The 24,484-nt window shown below is 40.9% G+C and overlaps 1 protein-coding gene across 1 annotated transcript in view; it reads right to left on the minus strand.

Annotated features, from left to right (window-relative positions):
* LOC124876779 (oligoribonuclease, mitochondrial-like) overlaps window positions 1-22,620 on the minus strand; it is a 49,269-nt gene extending 26,649 nt beyond the window's left edge. The window contains exons 1-6 of the mRNA XM_047379778.1: window positions 22,300-22,620; window positions 20,217-20,300; window positions 20,063-20,140; window positions 19,810-19,921; window positions 15,670-15,778; window positions 12,507-12,560 (exon numbers count right to left, since the gene is read on the minus strand). Of these exons, the coding sequence (XP_047235734.1) occupies window positions 12,507-12,560; window positions 15,670-15,778; window positions 19,810-19,921; window positions 20,063-20,140; window positions 20,217-20,300; window positions 22,300-22,581 (719 nt within the window). The 5' untranslated portion in view covers window positions 22,582-22,620. The remainder of the gene's footprint in view (window positions 1-12,506; window positions 12,561-15,669; window positions 15,779-19,809; window positions 19,922-20,062; window positions 20,141-20,216; window positions 20,301-22,299) is intronic.
* Between the last annotated feature and the right edge of the window lie 1,864 nt (window positions 22,621-24,484).

Here is a 24,484-nt window from a genome sequence, read left to right on the forward strand (position 1 = left end):
AGGGTGTCAATAGTGGCCTTCTGGACAGCAGTCAGGTCGGCAGTCTTACCCATGATTGGGGTTTTGAGTGATGAACCAGGCTGGGAGTTTTAAAGGCCTCAAGAATCTTTTGCAGGTGTTTAGAGTTAACTCGTTGATTCAAATGATTAGGTTCATAGCTCGTTTAGAGACCCTTTTAATGATATGCTAATTTTGTGAGATAGGAATTTTGGGTTTTCATGAGCTGTATGCCAAAATCATCCGTATTAAGACAATAAAAGACCTGAAATATTTCAGTGAGTGTGCAATGAATCTAAAATATATGAATGTTAAATTTTCATCATGACATTATAGAAAATATTGAACTTTATCACAATATGCTAATATTTTGAGAAGGACCTATATATATGAAGATTTACTGAAACCTTTGCTTGATCAAGATGACTTAATAAATTACAGACCTATATCCAATCTTCTGTTTTATTCTACAATTCTTGAGAAAACAGTTGATAATCAAGTGTTTGAGCATTAAGTCAGTAATGATGTTTTTGGAGAGTTTCAGTCAGGTTTCAAGGCTCATCATAGCACTAGTGAAAGTCCCTAATGATATTCTTATGGCCTCAGATAATGGACTTGTTCTGTTAGATTTCAGTGCTGCATTTGATACAGTCGATCACAATATTCTCTTGGAAAGGCTGGAACATGCTGTAGGGATCAGGGGAACAGCACTAAGCTGGTTTAAATCTTATTTGTCTGACAGATTCCAGTATGTTCATGTAAATGATAATTCATCTTCAAACTCCAGGGTTAATTGTGGAGTACTACAAGCTTCAGTGATTGGGCCAATTATTTTTAGTATATATGCTTCCAATAGGTAAAATTATCAGGCAGCATGGCATGTTCACTGTTATGCTGATGATACTCAGCTTTATTTATCTATAAATCCTGATGAGCCCAACCAGTTAGATAGACTACAGGCATGTCTTGAAGAGATAAAAACTTGGATGACTTTAAATTTTTGGCTTCTAAATTCAGACAAGACAGAAGTTGTCGTCTTTGGACCGGAATCTTTGAAAAAGAAAATCCTTAGTCAATCAATTAATGTATATGGCATTATGACCTCTGGTAATAAAGTAAAAAAGTAAATAGCCTTGGTGTTAGTTTTGACCAGGACATGTAATTTAAATCCCATATTAAACAACTTTCTGTGATTTCCATTTTTGACCTCCGGAATACTGCCAAAATTAGAAATATCCTGTCCAGGAGTGACGCTGAAAAACTAGTCTATACATTTGTTCCTTTAAGGCTGGACTATTGTAATTCCTTACTATCAGTATGTCCACAAAATGCAGTTAAAAGCCTTCAGCTGATCCAAAATGCTGTAGCAAGAGTTCTAATGAAAATGAAAGAGATCATATTTCTCCCATTTTGGCTTTACTTCATTGGCTCCCTATTAAATCCAGAATGGAATTGAAAATTCTCCTTCTCACAAATAAAGCCCTTAATGATCTAGCTCTATCATACATCAGAGATCTGATTGTTCCATATATTCCTATATATTTAGCTGTGCCACCCTCCTGGAGGGGGACATCAGCCACGCTGCTGCTGCTAAAAACTTAATGCTCACCTTATGCAGATGATACACTTGCCCCTGTCTTTCAGTTTTTAACCCCGACTGTGCTAGACATAGCTTCTGGCTGAGCTTCTACTGTGGCTTACTGCATGTGCTCTCTATCATGCTCTAGACTTGAAAACTAGGCTCAGAGTTCGTCTGCTTAGCTGCCTTTCTCTCCTAGAAGGAATTTTGTGCATGTGAACTTAGCTATTGACTCAATGCAATCTGCTGGGTTTCCTTAGATAGAAAAACTTTTAACGAATTTGAAAAATAAACCGAATCCGACTGCACTGTTTGATAGTTAGGATTAATTGGAATGTATGTACTTGACTTGAAATCAGTATGATTCAATTGAATTGACTTTGTAAAGTGCCTTGAGATTACATGTGTTGTGAATTGGCAATATATAAATAAATTTGAATTGAATTGTTGAATTGTTAACTTAGGTCTACACTTCATCCTGCAACACCTCGACCGTCCAGGGACGTACGCCAGGGTCCTGTTTGTAGACTTCAGCTCGGCCTTCAACACTATCATACCAGACATCCTCCATCAGAAGCTCACACAGCTCAACATCCCAGCCTCCACTTGTCAGTGGATCAACAGCTTCCTGACAGGCCGACAGCAGCAGGTGAGACTGGGGAGCATCTTCTCCCGATCAATAAGTACTGGTGCCCCCCAGGGGCGTGTTCTATCCCCACTCCTCTTCTCTCTGTACACAAATGACCGCACCTCATCGGACTCGTCCGTGAAACTCCTTAAGTTTGCAGACGACACTGTCATTGGACTGATCCAGGACGGTGATGAGTCTGCATACCGACAGCAGGTGGATCGGCTGGTACACTGGTGCGGTCAGAACTACCTTGAACTGAACCCACTCAAGACTGTGGATATGGTGGTGGACTTTCGGAGAACACCACCCCCATACACCCCCCTCACCAACAGTGTATCGGCCGTGGACCACTTCAGGTTCTTAGGAACCACCATCTCTGAGGACCTGAGATGGTCTTCACACATAGACACTGTTCGAAAGAAGGCCCAGCAGAGACTACTTCCTGAGGCAACTCAAGAAGTTCAACCTTCCACAGGAGCTGTTGGTCATCTTCTACACTGCCATCATTCAGTCTGTCCTGTCTTCATCCATCTCAGTGTGGTTTGGCTCATCCACAAAACAGGACAGGTCCAGACTGCAACGAATAATCAGGACTGCAGAGAGAATAATCAGAGCTGACCTTCCCTCCATCCAGGACTTATACAGGTCTAGGGTCAAGAAAAGAGCTGCCAAAATCTCTGCCGACCCCACACACCCTGCACATAAACTGTTTAGAGTTTTAACTTCAGGCCGCCGGTACAGAGCACTGTTTACTAAAACCAGCCGCCACAGAGACAGTTTCTTCCCCCAGGCTGTTTCTCTGATGAACATTCAATAGAGTACAGAACAACAGCATACAGATGTTGCAAATGCACCTTTTTTATTAGATATGTGTATATTGTACATTGTAAGTTTGTATATTCTGTAATGCAGAATATTGCATTGTACATTGTATATTGTACATTGTAAATTTGTATATTCTGTAATGCAAAAACAGAACAAAAGAGCAAAGTGTACCGGAGGCAAATTACTTGTTTGTATGTACGAACCTGGCAATAAAGCTGATTCTGAATTGTTGTCACCCTTAAGCTGTGTCTGACATAACCAAAAAATGTAAAGGTTTCATTGAGAAATTATCTGTGAATTTTGTGATTGCAATTCCAAGATATATCAAACGCTCCTTGTTTTAAGAGGGGTGGTCCACTATAAGCAGTTTTTATTTAAAAGAAAACTTTTGTGAAAATTTTTGTACATATTTCATTTAAAACCTGAAAAAGAACCAAATGAATCAAGTTATGACAACACAAGATGGTAAAGAAGGGTGGGGTCTCTAAATACAAGTAATAAATTCTCAGCATAAAGGGGAACTATTGTATTTGAACCCTTTAAATAACCAGATTGTGCTCAGAGAATGAGAAGGATAACGCACAAGGTTCAATAACTAGATAAAACAATAGAAAGCCTCTCTTTCTTATGCCTTACTGAAAATGTAAAGGCTTAGATTTTTGACTAGTACAAACTGAGGTACTATGCGGTATCTGAGATACCATAGAAACCTGAATTGAAATCATCTTTCTAGTGCAGCAAAAAGATACAGCGCCTTTCAAAAATATTCAGATCTCATGAACGTTTTCACAGTCAGGTTCAATTCAATTCAATTCAGTTTATTTATATAGCGCCAATTCACAACACATGTCGTCTCAAGGCACTTCACAAATGTCAGGTACATACATTCCAATTAATCCTAACCATTGAACAGTGCAGTCAGATTCAGTTATTTATTCAAATTGGATAAAAAGTTTTTCTATCTAAGAAAACCCAGCAGATTGCATCGAGTCAGAGATTTGTAGCATTCCCTCCTCCTGGATGAGCATGTAGAGACAGTGGACAGCCACTGGCGTTGACTTTGCAGCAATCCCTCATACTGAGCATGCATGTAGCGACAGTGGAGAGGAAAAACTCCCTTTTAACAGCAGAACCAGGCTCAGTGCGAGCGGCCATCTGCCATGACCGACTGGGGGTTTGAGAGAACAGAGCAGAGACACACAAAGAATACAGAAGCACTGATCCTGGAGTACTTTCTATGGGAAGGAAAAGTAAATGTTAGTGAATGTAGCTCCTTTAGTCGTTTCATCTAGAAAAAAAGAACTGAAAAACTTTGAGCCAGTTGTCAAGGATAGAGTCTGAAAGAGAGCACATATAATTGGTTACAGTAAAAGCTCAGTCAATTGCTATATCTAGGAGAAAGAAACACTGAAAGACAGGGCAAAGTGGATCATCGGTAGAAGGTGAGCATTAAGTTGTTGCCAGCAGAAGCTTGGACAATGCCCCTCTCCAGAAAGGTGTCACAAGTAAACACAGAGTCAGACCAGGTGTAGCTTCTAAGAAGAGAAAAGAGAGAGAAGATAAAATTAAAAACTGAAATAGCAAATAATGCAAAATTGGAGAGTAGTGTGAGAATGCGAAGACGGTGAAAGTGGTCATTATGTCCTCCAGCAGCCTAAGCCTATAGCAGCATAACTACAGAGATACAGGTCCTTCTCAAAATATTAGCATATTGTGATAAAGTTCAATATTTTCTATAATGTCATGATGAAAATTTAACATTCATATATTTTAGATTCATTGCACACTCACTGAAATATTTCAGGTCTTTTATTGTCTTAATACGGATGATTTTGGCATACAGCTCATGAAAACCCAAAATTCCTATCTCACAAAATTAGCATATCATTAAAAGGGTCTCTAAACGAGCTATGAACCTAATCATCTGAATCAACGAGTTAACTCTAAACACCTGCATAAGATTCCTGAGGCCTTTAAAACTCCCAGCCTGGTTCATCACTCAAAACCACAATCATGGGTAAGACTGCCGACCTGACTGCTGTCCAGAAGGCCACTATTGACACCCTCAAGCAAGAGGGTAAGACACAGAAAGAAATTTCTGAACGAATAGGCTGTTCCCAGAGTGCTTTATCAAGGCACCTCAGTGGGAAGTCTGTGGGAAGGAAAAAGTGTGGCAGAAAACGCTGCACAACGAGAAGAGGTGACCGGACCCTGAGGAAGATTGTGGAGAAGGGCCAATTCCAGACCTTGGGGGACCTGCGGAAGCAGTGGACTGAGTCTGGAGTAGAAACATCCAGAGCCACCGTGCACAGGCGTGTGCAGGAAATGGGCTACAGGTGCCGCATTCCCCAAGTCAAGCCACTTTTGAACCAGAAACAGCGGCAGAAGCGCCTGACCTGGGCTACAGAGAAGCAGCACTGGACTGTTGCTCAGTGGTCCAAAGTACTTTTTTCGTATGAAAGCAAATTCTGCATGTCATTCGGAAATCAAGGTGCCAGAGTCTGGAGGAAGACTGGGGAGAAGGAAATGCCAAAATGCCAGAAGTCCAGTATCAAGTACCCACAGTCAGTGATGGTCTGGGGTGCCGTGTCAGCTGCTGGTGTTGGTCCACTGTGTTCTATCAAAGGCAGGGTCAATGCAGCTAGCTATCAGGCGATTTTGGAGCACTTCATGCTTCCATCTGCTGAAAAGCTTTATGGAGATGAAGATTTCATTTTTCAGCACGACCTGGCACCTGCTCACAGTGCCAAAACCACTGTTAAATGGTTTACTGACCATGGTATCACTGTGCTCAATTGGCCTGCCAACTCTCCTGACCTGAACCCCATAGAGAATCTGTGGGATATTGTGAAGAGAACGTTGAGAGACTCAAGACCCAACACTCTGGATGAGCTAAAGGCCGCTATCGAAGCATCCTGGGGCCTCCATAAGACCTCAGCAGTGCCACAGGCTGATTGCCTCCATGCCACGCCGCATTGAAGCAGTCATTTCTGCCAAAGGATTCCCGACCAAGTATTGAGTGCATAACTGTACATGATTATTTGAAGGTTGACGTTTTTTGTATTAAAAACACTTTTCTTTTATTGGTCGGATGAAATATGCAAATTATGTGAGATAGGAATTTTGGGTTTTCATGAGCTGTATGCCACAATCATCCGTATTAAGACAATAAAAGACCTGAAATATTTCAGTTAGTGTGCAATGAATCTAAAATATATGAATGTTAAATTTTCATCATTACTTTATGGAAAATAATGAACTTTATCACAATATGCTAATATTTTGAGAAGGACCTGTAGTTTCAGTTTCAGTTTATTTATTTATATAGCGCTTATTTACAACAATGTCGTCTCAAGGCACCCCACAAAGGGTCCGGAACGGCGCGGGGCCGCCGGGGAGGCCAGACCAAACCACTGAGTGCCAGAGCTCGGCCACCCCAGAACGGACCACGTGTAGGGGCACTAAGTAAAATAATAAACTGATAAAGTTTGTCCATCTAGAGCCCACTGATGGCAATTGTTACACTAAAAACCACAAAGATTGGGATACCTCTCTCTGTCAGACTGATTATAACCATTGGAAAGGAGAATGGGTCATACAGGTAGCAGAAATGGAGGGTGTGTTTGCACCTCAACCATAACTGAGCCGGTTTAGGCCAAACCTAACTCCCCTTTACTCCATCACACAGGGAGGGAGGAAGGCGGAGGTAAAAAATAAGGAAGATAGCCTAAGCCATTCTAACTATAAGCTTTATCAAAAAGGAAAGTTTTAAGCCTAGCCTTAAAAGTAGACAGGGCGTCTGCCTCACGGACCAAAACTGGGAGCAGGTTCCACGGGAGAGGAGCTTGATAACTAAAGGATCAGCCTCCCATTCTACTTCTAGAGACTCTAGGAACCACCAGTAAACCTGGAGTCTGAAAACGAAGTGCACTGTTAGGAACATATGAAACAATCAGATCTCTGATGTATGATTGAGCTACAGGAGTTAGACAATGAAACTGAAACACCTGTCATTTTAGTGTGGGAGGTTTCGAGGCTAAATTGAACCAGCCTGGTAGCCAGTCTTCATTGTTTGCACATTGCACTACTAAGAGCAGAGTGTGAAGGTTCAATTAGCAGGACAAGATCACAGTTTTGCTCAAAATATTGAAATGCACACAACATTATGGTAAATGGTAAATGGACTGAATTTATATAGCACCTTTCCAGTCATACAGACCGCTTAAAGCGCTTTACACTAGAGCCACATTCACCCAATCGCACTCACTAACGCTCACACATTCATACACCGATACACAGATCGGTAGGCAACTTGAGGTTAAGTGCCTTGCCCAGGGGCACATCGACATACAGCAGGAGGAAGCTGGAATCGAACCCACAACCTGCAAGACGACTACTCTTCCTACTGAGCCACAGTCGCCTCTATGGGTGACATACCAGAGTTCAAAAGAGGACAAATTGTTGGTGCACGTCTTGCTGGCGCATCTGTGACCAAGACAGCAAGTCTTTGTGATGTATCAAGAGCCACGGTATCCAGGGTAATGTCAGCATAGCACCAAGAAGGACGAACCACATCCAACAGGATTAACTGTGGACGCAAGAGGAAGCTGTCTGAAAGGGATGTTTGGGTGTTAACCCGGATTGTATCAAAAAGTCATGACTGCTGAGCGCTAAGGGAATGGATGACTCAACAGAGCTATGACTATGTGTAAGTTTAGCAACTGTATTAAAGAAATCTAGGATTATTCTTGTTCTCTTCTATTAATGATGAGAAATAAGCTGTTCTGGCTTGGCGAAGTGTCTTTTTATACAGTAGGCTTCCAGATTAAGTAGCAATCCTCTAGGTGTGTAGAGCGCCATTTACTCTCCAATTTTCTAAAATTGTGCTTTAAAGTACACAGATCTAAGTTAAACCAAGGAGCCTGCCTCCTGTGAATAATTACCTTCTTTTCCAAGGGGGCTGCATTGTCTAATGCATCACGCAATGATGAAGTAACACTATGAACAAGAGAATCAATTTGTGAAGGGGCAGAACCAAAATTATTGCCCTCCACTGTGCTTTTCTGTGATAATGAGGAAATTAAAAGTGGAACAGATTCTTTAAAGGTTGTTACAGCATTGTCTGATAATGATCTACTATAATGAAATTTTCTTTCAGGTGTGGAGTACTCAGTTAAATTAAACTCAAAGGTTATTAAGAAATGGTCAGACAGGACAGGGTTATGAGAAAATATTGTTGTCTTTACACTCAATGCCATATGTCATCACAAGGTCCAGAGAATGAAGACAAAGGTGGGTAGGTTTGTTTATGTTTTGTGCAATGCCAATTGAGTCTAAGATAGCCTTAATATGGCGTTTAATGCTATCACTTTAAGTGTCAACATGAATGTTAAAATCCCCCACTATAATAACCTTGTCTGTATTTAACACTAAATCAGATAAAAAGTCTGAAAACTGTTCTAAAAATTGAGAGTAAGGACCTGGTGGATGGTACAAAACAACAAACAGAAGTGGTTTTAGTGCTTTTCAATTTAGATGAGGAAAATTAAGGATTAAATATTCAAAAGAGTTGTAGCTATTGATTGGTCTGGGACTAATCAATACATCGGACTGAAAGATGGTTGCTACTCCTCCTCCTCGCCCAGTATATCGAGGAATGTGAAAATTTAAATAATTAGTAGGAGTTGACTCATTTATAGTAACATAATCCTCTTGCTGCAGCCAAGTTTCTGTGAGGCAAAATAAATCAATCTCATTGTCACAAATTAGGTCACTAACTAGCAAAGTCCTTGAAGAGAGAGATCTTATGTTCAGTAAGCCACCTTTAATTGTTTTATTTTTCTTTTTAGTGTGAGTTGTGTTTATTTTTATGAGATTTTCCTGATTTCCTCCTTTTAGATTATTTTTTAATCTATTCCATTTTGGCCGTGGGTGAGACACTGTCTTAATAGGGTAATGGGTGGGTAGCAGTACAGAAGCTGCAGAGAGGAGTGTTAAACCACGACCCTGCTTCCTGGTCTGAACCCTGGGTTGTCAGAGTTTTGGAGAACTAATAAATTCGGCCAGATTCCTAGAAAGAACAGCTGCTCTATCCAAAGTGGGATGGATGCCGGATCAGACCAGGTTTGCCCAAAATGTTCGCCAATTATAAATGTAGCCCACATCGTTTTCTGGACACCACCTAGACAGCCAGCAGTTGAATGACAACATGTCGTAAACATGTCGTCACTGGTCAGATCAGGGAGGGTACCAGAGAAAATTACGGAGTCCGACATTGTTTTGGCAAATTTACACACCGAAGCATCACTAACTTTAGTGACCTCCGATTGACGTAACGAGTGTCATTACCCCCAGCGTGAATAAAGATCTTACTGTATTTACACTTATCCTTAGCCAGCAGTTTCAGGTAGGATTTGATGTCACCCGTTCTGGCCCCTGGCAGACATTTGACTATGGCAGCTGGTGTCTCTAGTGCCACGTTTCTGACTATTACGAGAGTTGGTTTTTTGGCCTGAGGCCCCGGCTGCGCGGGCTCTGCTGAAGGACTGCTACGGGGAGCTACCCTCGGTGGCTCTGTGCTGGCTAAGGGGCCTCGGCTATCTGCTGGTTTTTCCAACAGCGCGGGCCTCCAATTCCGACATCCTTGCCTCTAAAGCTACAAAAATGCTACATTTATTACACGTACCATTATCACTTAAGGAGGCAGAGCAGTAACTGAACATCTGACACAGAGAGCAGGAGAAAGGAGGAGACTCAGAGAGCAAAACAGCAGAACGGGTAGCCATGGTGGAGCTAAGCTAACGATCCCTTACCACTACTAGAAAAACCGTGTAAGACACAGAGAGTCCCCAAACGTTAAATGCAGCAACAGAAATTAAGTGTTTTAACATGCTTATGTATTAGAACAAGTAATAGATATCACAGTAGAGAGAAATCAGATCAAACGAGAGAGCCTTCACACACCAAACAATCCACCGAGTGCAACAGCGAAAACAGGAACCACAAATGTCTATTTCAAGTTCTATTTCTAAGTTTTATGTGACAGACCAACAAATTAGCATTTACTTGCAAAGCAGCAGGAAAAGGATGGGTTTCAACAATTGTTACAAACAAAAATCAGGTAAGTGTGCTGTGCATTTGTGGTCATCTCCTGAGTCAGTATTCTGTAGAGGAACTTCATTAGATTTATAGCATAATTGCCCAAGTCATATTTTACCTTACTGCTACAAAACCAATGACATTGTTGTACACCAAAATGCTTTATTTGAAGTCCATGCCTGAAATAAACACAAAGCGGCAGGTAAATTAAGAGTTTTGGCCCAAAGGAGCTTCCATACGAGAACATAAACCACTACAGTTGGTATCTCGTTTCCTCTCCGCTTTTCCCTCTCCAGTGATATTCAGAAAATGAAAATTAACCTGACTGTCGGAGGAAGGGAGGTCCACCACTTTGATCTAAACTCTTTGATGATATTTAGATTGTTTACAAAACCTTTTCAAACATATATGGAAAAACACAGCCTACTGGTTCTGTTCCCTTTTTTGCTTGAATATTTCTAGATGCGTCATATCAGGAAAAGAAAAGCTAGATCAGTGAATAAATTAGAAATAAAAACTATAACTTTACTAGCACAGTAAAGGTAGCTAGCTTTAGAGAAAATGATTTAACAATAAATATAGTAGAAATCAATCTTGGAATGGTGATTTCCAAGGGTATAACGAGGTAATCTCCTCTTTGCAAATAGGCAATTCAGTGGTTGTCACAGGTTTCTGGAATGTCCAAGTCTTTAATAAAAAGTTGCATTACTGTGTTACCGTTGGGGATATCAAAGAGTGGAGTTTCAAATAGTATTTCCTCGTGGTATAATTCTGATATAAATTTTTTTTAACAACATGGTGAGTAGATCACTTGTGAAGGTGAATATTCGGTATACATTGTTTTAGCTTTTCAAACCATAACTGATGTGTTTGCCAGATTTTTCATCATGTGTACAGTATGCAATATCTCAAGTTAAGAGAAGATCAAACTGAATTTAGAGTTCAACACTTTCTCTGTAAACAGAATGTGGTCCTCAACTTTAAACATGTGAATACATATTACATCAATATTTATATTTAGTTGTTTTGTAGGAGTAACTATAATAGCTGCATCTCATATACCACTCAGCAGACTAGGGATGGGCATCTTTCACATTTGAACCGATAAGGTACCGATACATGGTACATGGGAATCAATACCAGTACTCAATGGTACCAGTTTTAAGTACTTTTGTGTTTGTTTATGTAGTAATAAATGTTAATTTGTTTATTAATAAAATCTAAATTTTTTTCAATTTACACATTTATTTGTCAATATCTGAACTTTAATGAATACATCAAAACATCATCCAGCTGTTTGTATTGTAACATCTCTGTTGTTTCAAACATTTCTTCTCCCATATTGCTGGTGTAATGGAAAATTATTTTAAAGTGCTCTGATATTCCCTTCACCTCTCTCATTTGAGTCTGTGTTTTATCACCCACAGGTGACCTTCCATCTACCTCTCACCTCTGACCTCTGTGTTTTGTTAAGTGTTCTGTTTTTTAGAGCAGATGGACTCTAAATTCCAATGCTGGAGAGTTTAATGGTTAAGACCCATCATTTAGGATGATGTCAGGAAGGGCAGTTAGGTCTGTTCCTAGATAACCTTGTCACCTTTGAACTCAAGAAGGGTTTGGGTCATAAAACACAGACTCTTGGAAGTTGAGATAACACAGTCATGTTCTGGTATAAATACTGTGTGTAAATGTTGATCGGGGCTCTGTTTAACTGACTTGCTTGGTGACAGAGTCATTCAAACGCTGAATGCCTTTGAATAAAACTTATTAAGACAAAGTCCGGATTTTCTCTTCTTGTGAGTCAACTTTTCTCCACTTTGATAAGAAATTCCAGAACACTGGCTGCAGAGGCTGATGGAAATTGTGCACTCCTCAGCCTTGAGAAAAATCTTGTGCTTAACCAGGTGCTTCCTCAGGTTAGAAGTATTCCCGCTGCTGGCCTTGCATTCACGTATTGCATATTGCAGCGAGCGTAATCTGCATCGCATTTTGAAAAGTGGAGCCTTACTTTCGAGCGCTTTCTATCAGCCATGCTTTGTGGACGCTGTGTTCATGTCTGGCATAATCGCCAACTCTTCCACTCCCTCAGTGGCACAATGATGCGTTTAGGTACCGAAACATGGTACCATTTGATTTTATGTGAATTGGTACTCGGTAGTACTGACAGAATCCAGTCGGTACCTATAAAAGTACTGAATTTGGTACCCATCTCTACAGCAGACTAATCATCCTTTTAATCTTTTCAGATCACAAGTAGGAGAAAGCACACAGTAATGGCTACTGAACGTTGGCTCTGGTGTATTTTATGTCACATTGATTTTGTGCATTATAAGTGACAGAGATGTGGGTTTAAGTCCTTTAAGTGTTTTCTTTTACCTGTGGGTTGCGCTCTTGTGAGGTGCCATGCTGAATTCTTTTGGGAACCACCGTCTGTAAATATTCACCGAACATAAGCAAACGCACATCACTCATTTTGTTTCAGTTGTGTTAATTTTAAAACACAAAAATAAATGTAAAATTCAATTGAATTTTTATTTTCTGATATTTCGTGTAAAGTTTTTAAAGTTTTACCGTCAAACGCAAATATTAATATTTTTTAACCATTGTGCTTTTATTCTAAGTAATATTAGCAAAGAATCTTAACATAACTGACCAGAGGTGTATTTCAACAACTGTACAATTATTTGTTTTCTATATCTTGTTCTATATTGTTATTATTCTAAATAAAGTAAAAAATAAAAAAACATTAAGTTTTTAATTTTCAAATTCATTTTATTGCCAAAATATTAAGTTTTTAATCAGCACCTAAAATCGACAAAAAACATCATCCCCACCCTGGAAATAAAAGAAACTACCATTGTTTGTGTTGTAAACAGCTGGTCATTTTATGCCCTAATTCAGTCTATTCTGTATTCATCTATAACTGTGAGGTTTTCAGTCATACACAAAACAGGACAGGTCCAGACTGGAACGAAGAATTAGGTCTGCATAGAGGATCATGGGGCTGACGTTCCCCCCATCCTGAACTTATACAGGTTTACAGTCAGGAAAGGGGCTGCTAATATATCTGCAGACCCCAAATATGCTTGTCACAGGTTGTTTAGACTTTTACCTTCAGGTTGGCACTAAAGAGAAACTAACAGCAAAAATGAGCCGCCCCAGAGACAGTTTACTTCCTCAGACTGTGTGTCTGATGAACAGAATGATCACCTCACATTTATAAGCCAGGGCACTCTGAATGTACAAGGAATGTTGAAACACTTCACACCAACTGGTCTGATTCACTCTCCAACTCTTATTTAGAGTCCTAAATAAGGATAAAATTACAAAAAACAACCATGGCAGGCTATTTTTTCATTTAAAATGTCTTTTTATAATTCCCATTTAAATTACACATGTCTGAAATCAAAGCTTCTCTTAGAAAGTATTTATTTTCAGCTATCTACAATGTTTATTCTTGGTAGGAAGAATGTATTTATGATTAGGTGCAGCTGCGATCCCAACACACATAAATAAAAAATGTGAGGGCCTTTTCTCCAAGGACGAATAATGTTGATAGCTTAAGTGTTAATTGTTGATAGGAAGAATGCCATTTTAGGAATCTAAAATGGGAATGTGTTTTTAAAATCCTCTCTGGCTATTAAATGCTAAAATGTCTTACCTGAAGGAAGGTAACCATCAACCTGTTGCCAACAATGTGTGATTTAAACAGATGATGATGACAAGAGAGGATTTAAACATTTTTACTTCACATAAATTATATTTATAAGAGAGTTCACTTACTCTCTTTGGTTCACTAGATAGTCTGTTTGCTTTCCCAGTGTAAGTAAATCGAACTAGGGTTCACTTTCAAGTGAACCAAGACCAGCATTTTAAGGCGGACCAGAATTAGCTCATTTGATCCGCACCAAAGTTAAATGAGCTTTCGCATCTAGCCAAACAAAGCGGACCACCTGAAGAAAAAAAATTCTGCTCCGTTTAAAATGGACCTAACACTAAGCTGGTGTGAAAGTGCCCTAAAGGTCCACCACCAAAACCTCACTTGATGACTTCAATATGCTTCACCTACAGGGGTTGGACAATGAAACTTTTTTCATTAGTGTGGGAGGTTTCATGGCTAAATTGGACCAGCCTGGTAGCCAGTCTTCATTGATTGCACATTGCACCAGTAAGAGCAGAGTGTGAAGGTTCAATTAGTAGGGTAAGAGCACAGTTTTGCTCAAAATATTGAAATGCACACAACATTATGGGTGACATACCAGAGTTCAAAAGAGGACAAATTGTTGGTGCACGTCTTGCTGCCGCATCTGTGACCAAGACAGCAAGTCTTTGTGATGTATCAAGAGCCACAGTATCCAGGGTAATGTCAGCATACCACCAAGAAGGACGAACCACATCCAACAGGATTAACTGTGGACGCAAGAGGAAGCTGTCTGAAAGGGATGTTTGGGTGTTAACCCGGATTGTATCCAAAAAACATAAAACCAAATCACGGCTGCCCAAATCACGGCAGAATTAAATGTGCACCTCAACTCTCCTGTTTCCACCAGAACTGTCTGTCGGGAGCTCCACAGGGTCAATATACAGGGCTAGGCTGCTATAGCCAAACCTTTGGTCACTCATGCCAATGCCAAACGTTGGTTTCAATGGTGCAAGGAGCGCAAATCTTGGGCTGTGGACAATGTGAAACATGTATTGTTCTCTGTCTCTGTCCACCTTTACTGTTTTCCCCTCATCCCGGAGAGTTACGGTGTGGAGAAGCCCCAAAGAAGCGTACCACCCAAACTGTTGCATGCCCAGAGTGAAGCATGGGGGTGGATCAGTGATGGTTTGGGCTGCCATATCATGGCATTCCCTTGGCCCAATACTTGTGCTAGATGGTCACTGCCAAGGACTACCGAACCATTCTCGAGGACCATGTGCATCCAATGGTTCAAACATTGTATCCTGAAGGCAGTGCCGTGTATCAGGATGACAATGCACCAATACACACAGCAAGACTGGTGAAAGATTGGTTTGATGAACATGAAAGTTGAACATCTCCCATGGCCTGCACAGTCACCAGATCTAAATATTATTGAGCCACTTTGGAGTGTTTTGGAGGAGCGAGTCAGGAAACGTTTTCTTCCACCAGTATCACGTAGTGACCTGGCCACTATCCTGCAAGAAGAATGGCTTAAAATCCCTCTGACCACTGTGCAGGACTTGTATATGTCATTCCCAAGATGAATTGACGCTGTATTGGCCGCAAATGGAGGCCCTACACCATACTAATAAATTATTGTGGTCTAAAACCAGGTGTTTCGGTTTCATTGTCAAACCCCTGTACTTTTCTTATGAAAAATGTTTTGCTTGACTTCAGTTTCCTCAGGAGATAATCTCATCTATTCAATGTGCTGCATTCTCAGTATTTTTAACAGGAAATGTAACTCCTCTAATTACGTTTTGATCTGTGAGCAAGACTCTGACCCAGATGTTGAACCTGCACAACAATGGGCACACCAAATTTCAGGAACTCTTCAGTCACACAAATACTTACTTGCAGAGCTCTTTGATGGTGCTGACATCAATGATTCTGTAGTGAAGATGGTACATGAATTGTGGCATATACTTGTCCAGGAACCTCTTGTCTGCATGCACAGAGTTGCCTGGAGAAGAAATAATAAAACGTGAAAATTAAGGCCTTGATGCAACAAAATAGTAGCAAGACAAATTCCCCCCTGCCACGTCTCTGCATGTGGGGCAAAATTGAACATACAGCAAGACAACACTTGGCTGCAAAGTGGTGACCTGTTTTTTCAAAGATATTCAGTCTTTATTAAGTTCAACAGAACATAAAAAATTCTCAATGTTAGAGTGTCTTATACAAACAGGGTAAAAAGAGAGTATACCAAATCCTATTCAATGGTTCTTCCTTTTTTCACACATCTATGGTTTTTTAGGAGTTTGGAGTTTTTCCTCAAACCTTTGCATTTTGGCTTCCATCTATTTATCTATTTATTTATTTTCTATACCTACTTAATATGGAGGGGACCGGTGTCTAACTACAGCTGTCAATGGGTGAGAGGCCTGGTTCACCCTGGACAGGTCTTAAGTCCATCACATGCCACGTAGATAATGAGGACAAGCAACCACGCAACAAAACACTCAAACCTAACAACAAATTACAATGACCATTCAACCCAGCATTCCTGGTTTTGGACAGCAGGAGGAAACCAGAGTACCTAGAGAAAACCCACATATGCATGGGGAGAATGTGCAAACTCTGCAAATAAAAGCCCCATTTGGGAACAGAATAACCCTACCTCCTAACTGCAAGGCAACAGGGCAAACAACTGTTGATGACACAATTTAATCTGTACTGCATGGTTTGTCAGATTAAAAAGAGTTTAGAACCTGATATAAAACAGATCCGTTATGACCACTGAACTGATAGAGTACTTTGTTTTTACTTCCTCTAATCTATTTCTTATAATAAACAACCAGTCAAACCTACCATTTAACCAGGATTAAATAAATCTACACCTATTGCTTATTTCAGCATTTTCTAACCTCAGGTGAAGATGTTATAGTATTATTCCCACAAATATTAAAAATTACATTTCTTCACTGGGGTGGGGGTGTCACATGATAAAATAATGTTTTTTTCCAAAGTCACCAATGCCACATTTATTGGCACCCTTGTTGGTAATACTTACTATTGATTGCCTCTGGGTCCAAGTTTAAGAGTCTTCAAAAGACTGCTTTAAGAGTTGCTCAAGAAACACAGCTCCTGATATCTGCTGTTGATCTACTAAATGCGATTTTGTCAGCCTCACACACAGCAGGATGTGCAACCATTTTTAGTTGCCAATTTATTTTACTTTTTTATCGTAGTGAAACTGTATTATAGGCTGGAAGCATTATTTTGTTAATATATAATGAGTTCTGATATTTTCTTTACATTCTGATCCTTTTTTTACTCGTACTCGTTGTCTTTTGCTTATCCGGGACCGGGTCGCGGGGGCAGCAGACACAACAGAGACGCCCAGATGTCCCTCTCTCCAGACGCCCAGATGTCCATCTCTCCAGACACCTCCTCCAGTTCCTCCAGCGTGTCCTGGGCCGTCCCCTGGGCCTCCTCCCGGTGGGACGTGCCTGGAACACCTCCCGAGGAAGGCATCCAGGAGGCATCCGGTATAGATGCCCGAGCCACCTCAACTGGCTCCTCTCGATGTGGAGGAGCAGCGGCTCTACTCCGAGCCCCTCCCGGATGGCCGAGCTCCTCACCCTATCTCTAAGGGAGTGCCCGGCCACCCTACGGAGGAAGCTCATTTCAGCCGCTTGTATCCGGGATCTCGTTCTTTCGGTCATGACCCAAAGTTCATGGTCATAGGTGAGGGTAGGAACGTAGACCGACCAGTAAATTGAGAGCTTTGCTTTTCGGCTCAGCTGTCTCTTCACCACAACGGACCGGCACAGCGCCCCCATTACTGTGGCAGCCGCACCGATCCGTCTGTCGATCTCCCGCTCCATTCTTCCCTCACTCGTGAACAAGACCCCGAGATACTTAAACTCCTCCACTTGAGGCAGGAACTCCCCTCCAGCCTGAAGAGGACAAGCCACCCTTTTCCGGTCGAGTACCATGGCCTCGGACTTGGAGGAGCTGATCCTCATCCCAGCCGCTTCACACTCGGCTGCAAACCGCCACAGCGCATGCTGTAGGTCTTGGCTAGAGGGGGCCAGCAGGACCACGTCATCTGCAAAAAGAAGAGACGAAATCCACTGGTCCCCAAACCCGACCCCCTCCGGCCCTTGGCAGCGTCTAGAAATCCTGTCCATAAAAGTTATGAACAGGACCGGTGACAAAGGGCAGCCCTGCCGGAGTCCAACATGCACTGGGAACAGGTCCGACTTAGTGCCGGCAATGCGGACCAAACTCCTGCTCCGCTCGTACAGGGACCGGATGGCCCCTAGTAAAGGGCCCCCGATTCCATACTCCTGGAGCAGTCGAATGCCTTCTCCAGGTCCACAAAACACATGTGAACCGGTTGGGCAAACTCCCATGAACCCTCGAGCACCCTGTGGAGGGTATAGAGCTGGTCCAGTGTTCCACGGCCGGGACGAAAACCACACTGCTCCTCCTGAAGCCGGGGTTCGACTATCGGTCGGACTCTCCTCTCCAATACCCTGGCGTAGGCCTTACCAGGGAGGCTGAGGAGTGTGATCCCCCTGTAGTTGGAACACACCCTCCTGTCCCCCTTCTTATGAAGGGGGACCACCACCCCAGTCTGCCAGTCCAGAGGCACTGTCCCCGACCGCCACGCAATGTTGAAGAGACGTGTCAACCATGACAGCCCTACAACATCCAGAGACTTGAGGTACTCAGGGCGGATCTCAACCACCCCCGAAGCCTTGCCACCGCGGAGCTTTTTAACCACCTCGGTGACTTCAGCCTGGGTGATGAAAGAGTCCAACCCCGGGTCCCCAGCCTCTGTTTCCACCACGGAATGCGTGATGGCAGGATTGAGGAGATCCTCAAAGTACTCCTTCCACCGCCCGATAATGTCCTCAGTCGAGGTCAGCAGTCTCCCGCCCCCACTATAAACAGTGTTGGCAAAGCACTGCTTCCCCCTCCTGATGCGACGGACGGTTTGCCAGAATCGCTTCGAGGCCAACCGGTAGTCCTTCTCCATGGCCTCACCGAACTCCTCCCAGGCCCGAGTTTTTGCCTCTGCCACAGCCGCTTGGCCTCACGGTACCCCTCAGCCGCCTCAGGAGTCCCACAAGCCAACCACAGCCGATAGGACTCCTTCTTCAGCTTAACAGCATCCCTTACTGCCGGTGTCCACCACCGGGTTCTGGGATTGCCGCCGCGACAGGCAGCGCAGACCTTACGACCACAGCTTTTTTTAATTAGTATTATTAGTAAAATTCTAATTTCCAGAGTAACTGAATTGTGGGTTTTCATTAGATGTGCCTATTAATAATTTGGTCACTGGCCAGTTAATTAGGTTACTCACAATAATAATACATACAAGTATGAAACGAAACATAGTTCAGTATCATACTCAGTGCGGTTCTCATGCACTCTGTCCAAATCCATTTAGAACATGAAATACCAGCAATATTTTTCGATAGCAGCCTCATCATGTTTGCAGCAGATTCTGTTGATCAACATATTTCTCAGATTTAACGGACAATGGTGGATTAAACCTCTCTCCTATGAGGACAGCCTTGGATGGAACAGCTCCTGCGGCTGTTTTTACTTTACTATGTCAATCCCTCAGTTAATCCTGTATTTCCCCTCACAGGCAATTGTTGTTATAGGTTTGTTACTACATCCTGAGGCGCTTAAGGGGAATAATACTGATGGTTCCAATAAACACATGTAAATCACTGAACGAAAGGGTAATATGACAGAGGCTTGAGTTGCTGCCTGGAGCCATCATGAAGGTTAGAACAGTAAAAAAATATGAATAACAATATACAGATAAATGGTTGGGTCTGACAGCAGTACCTTGTTCTTAAAGACAGCCAGTGATCATGTGTTCTGTGACAGTGACTCCAGTTTAATTTGGTTGCAAACGTGACTTTGTGTTTAGTGAGTGGGCTGTGTTTTATATGTTTTGTAGACAATCTGTTGTAATGTTTATATGAATCTATGAATGTGTATAGTAGTATAGTGGATGGAACTTACCAGCAAGAGGACATTGTCCAGGTAGGGTGTGCTGTCTGACAAAGGACAGAAACTCATATTCCGCTTGTTCTAGGGTGATTTTACTGTTTTGAACAGCCTGGATCAGTCCTGACTGGTACAAACAAGGCAAAACAATACAACAAAGCAGCAAGCACAACGTTCTTCACATAAATCGATGTATGGATGTAGAAAACGATGAAACTGTTCATTAACAAAAAAAAAAAAAAAAACTTAATCCCGACAGAATGTTTACCTTTCCATGATGCTCTTTACACCAGTTCGACATTCCGTTCAGCAGCTCATCTGGTTGGTTGATGATCATGGTTGGTCCCTGCCAACCAACAACAAATTAATTTATTTTACAAGGTCAATATAAGTCATTACACACAGCACTTGGTTTATATTACCTCTGCTATAATGTTCAGATCAGAGTCGGTGATGATGCAGGCCATTTCAATGATTCGGTCCTTCTCAATGTCTAAACCTGTCATCTTTAAAGAACAAAAAAGAACAAAGAATAATATTAAGAAAAGCTACTATGTGTAACAGTTTAGTCTCCTACCTTACTACTAAAGACTTTATTAGAAGCAAATCTGGGGGATTTCAAGCCCTATAAATGGGGTTGGGACCATCAGTTGTGTTGTGCAGGAGGTGGATACAGTACACAGCTGATAGTCCTACTGAATAGACTGTTAGAATTTGTATTATGGCAAGAAAAAAGCAGCTAAGTAAAGAAAAACGAGTGGCCATCATTACTTTAAGAAATGAAGGTCAGTCAGTCCGAACAATTGGGAAAACTTTGAAAGTGTCCCCAAGTGCAGTCGCAAAAACCATCAAGCGCTGCAAAGAAACTGGCTCACATGAGGACCGACCCAGGAAAGGAAGACCAAGAGTCACCTCTGCTGCGGACGATAAGTTCATCTGAGTCAGCAGCCTCAGAAATCGCAGGTTAACAGCAGCTCAGATTAGAGAACAGGTCAATGCCACACAGAGTTCTAGCAGCAGACACATCTCTAGAACAACTGTAAAGAGGAGACTGTGTGAATCATTCCTTCGTGGTAAAATAGCTGCTAGGAAACCACTGCTGAGGACAGGCAACAAGCAGAAGAGACTTGTTTGGGCTAAAGAACACAAGGAATGGACATTAGACCAGTGGAAATCTGTGATTTGGTCTGATGAGTCCAAGTTTGAGATCTTTGGTTCCAACCACTGTGTCTTTGTGCGGCGCAGAAGAGGTGAACGGATGGACTCTACATGCCTGGTTCCCACCGTGAAGCATGGAGAAAGAGGTGTGATGGTGTGGGGGTGCTTTGCTGGTGACACAGTTGGGGATTTATTCAAAATTGAAGGCATACTGAACCAGCATGGCTACCACAGCATCTTGCAGTGGCATGCTATTCCATCCGGTTTGTGTTTAGTTGGATCATCATTTATTTTTCAACAGGACAATGACCCCAAACACACCTCCAGGCTGTGTAAGGGCTATTTGACCAAGGAGAGTGATGAGGTGCTGCACCAAATGACCTGGCCTCCACAGTCACCAGACCTGAACCCAATCGAGATGGTTTGGGGTGAGCTGGACCGCAGAATGAAGGCAAAAGGGCCAACAAGTGTTAAGCATCTCTGGAAACTCCTTCACGAGTGTTGGAAAACCATTTCAGGTGACTACCTCTTGAAGCTCATCAACAGAATGCCAAGAGTGTGCAGAGCAGTAATCAAAGCAAAAGGTGGCTACTTTGAAGAACCAAGAATATAAGACATATTTTCAGTTGTTTCACACTTTTTTGTTCAGTATATAATTCCACATGTTTTAATTTATAGTTTTGATGCCTTCAGTGTGAAGCTATAATATTCATAGTCCTGAAAATAAAGACAACTCTTTGAATGAGAAGGTGTGTCCAAACCTTTGGTCTGTGCTGCATATATATATATATATATATATATATATATATATATATATATTGGCCTTGGCTTATTCTGTTTTTGTATAATGATGTCATTGTTATTTTGTTTAGTTAATCATAGCTCTAAATAGAAGTTGAATGAAGAAAATTATTTCTTGACTTCTGATATGACTTGATAAACAGAGTTAGACTTTTTCTGTAGAATGACTACTGTCACAAGAAATGAGTGTAGCAGTCTACTTTCTATTTTTGTATTAAAATATTCTTTAATTAGTTTTGTCGAATATTTAGACTTTCTGAGAAACTTTACATTAGCTGTAAGCTATAAATATCAAACTAAAGACAAATAAACGTTAAAATATATCACTCTCATTGGAACATATTTACATATTTTAGATTAATTTTAATTTACAGAGATCCACCTCCTGTATATTTTAGCCTTTAAGTCTACGATCCCATTTTATTTATATCCTATTTTATTTATTTTTTAACGAAACCAAACTTAAAGTTTCTAAAGCTTTACCACAAATATGGCATGAAGTAGGAGCAGAGCAACAGACTGAGTTTAGCTGTGACTTTAACTTGCCTCCAGGTCCACCCACACCATCCTGTGGGACATTGCGCTGGTGGACATGCTGATTCTTCTGTCCAACTGTATGTTTGAAACGCAACCAAGTGATGAAAGACAGCTGAGAGCTGATCCTGGAGGAAAAAACCCCTTTGGGACAGGTCCGACGGGATGCAGCGAACCTTTACTGCAATATGAACAGCACTGTCTGTAGCTGGACGAAGCCAATAACAGTTTCCTTCCGGATCCGTGTTTGAACGCAGCTGAAGTCCAAGCTAAGCTCCGTGACAGAATCGTCATGCTGATAGGTTTTTCTTCTTCTTCCTGGTCCAGACAGACTAGGGCGCAGCGCTGCAATATTGCTGCCCCCTCAGTTTAGATAGCCTCATTACTTGAAGACGCAGTCTTCTAATTATCCAATATTTCTAACATGTAGAAATATTAAATATTTTTTAGATTTACAATTTAGGATATCTTAATTGTTCTGAGTTTTGAAATGCTAAATCCCAACATCCTACCCCATCACGACTAGTTAGGATTGTCCAACAAACCCATGACTATACAGAACCGATCCTGCCATAATTAAGAATATAGAAATACATAATTAGCATGATAAATTACTTGCCAAATAAATATTTTAACTAATTAATGACTGTGCCATTAATTGCAGCAAGATAAAAAAGAAGACTTATTCAATAATTGCTCAATAAATCTGACATTAAATGATATTTCTATTTTAATTTCCAACTGTACACAATTCATCTCTGTGCTGGTATTGTCGTTATGTATTTTACCTTCTCTGTTTTTTCTTTGTTTCTCTTGTGAAAGATGTGAATTTCTTGATATTTTATTTTTCCCTGCACCTTTTGTTTCTATTTCCCCTAATAAATGCATTTCCAACAAAACAATTCCTTAAAATATAATGTTTTGATAAATTTGTTTTGTCATTTTATTTCTTAAACACAGATGTATTTTCCTTTTGTTCCCTGAGCCAATATATGTCCATCTTTCTATTTTACATTCCTTGGTGTCTGGATATGGAGGCCGTTTTAACATAACATTGGCTTCACCATTCTTACATTCTAGATATCTGAAATGGGTTTACGATTTACTTAGACATAATGGTTCAGTAGGATATCTCTAATTACATTCTAACTAGTATGAATACCTTTATGTTCTCCATACAGTTCTAGCTTTAATCTCAGATATATATATAAGGTGGTACATTTTTTTCTGTCCTTTTACAATCCATCATAAAAATAACATTCCACAAATAAAATAAAGACAGAATTTCTACAAACTGGCTGACAGAGATTGCTGTGTGTGCCTGTGAAATATTTTGTGCATTCTAATCTAAAATTTTGTTTTATCTAAATCCCTGCATGAGCTATAATGAAGAGACCCACTTTGTAATCCATTAAAATAAGTTCTAAATGTGGTTAGCAATATTTCTGCAATGACATCTGATCAGGTCCTTTGATTTTTCTTAGCTCTCTACCTCTAGAAAACCATAGCCGTGTTCAAACTCTCCATTTATTAACTATATTTTGTAGCATATAGTGGATCAAACAAGTCTAAAGATTAAATTTTTAACTATACTTTCCTAGACTGTACCGTTCAAGGACATGGCAACATGAATCTTGCTTGTTATATCAAGATCAGGTACAAAATACCAAGTCACCCGACTAGGTGGCAGTAGAGCATCAGATGTATACTGCTTTAACTGAAGTGGATTTCAAGCTAAAGATTCATTACACACTATTATGCTAGGTAAAATAGCACAAAAAACAGCAAGGACAATTATCAGGACAACAACACACGAGTACTGGAAAACATTATTGAAGGAGCATTAGAAGAGGGACCAAACTGTAAGATGTTGAAGGGCATGATCAAAAAAGGGCATGATCAGAAAAAAAAAAAGTTTAATCAAGAAGAACATCAATATTCTAATATTACCCAAAACAAAATAAAACAGCAGTCAAAAACCATAAACTGACAGAGCTATTTGCCCAAGTACAGTTAAAAGTTAAAAGTCCACCCCTTGGTAAAGTAAACTAAAGAGTAAGGATAAAAATTGTTATATCATGTTCGCACACAAGTTGATATCATTATTAAACAGTTTATTTTAGCAAACAAGAATTATTTCATGTACGTGGAGAAACTTGCTAGTCCCAATTCTTAAACCTGAAAACAATCCATCCAA

Source organism: Girardinichthys multiradiatus, chromosome 11 (genome assembly GCF_021462225.1).
Source record: "Girardinichthys multiradiatus isolate DD_20200921_A chromosome 11, DD_fGirMul_XY1, whole genome shotgun sequence".
Taxonomy (NCBI): Eukaryota; Metazoa; Chordata; class Actinopteri; order Cyprinodontiformes; family Goodeidae; genus Girardinichthys; species Girardinichthys multiradiatus.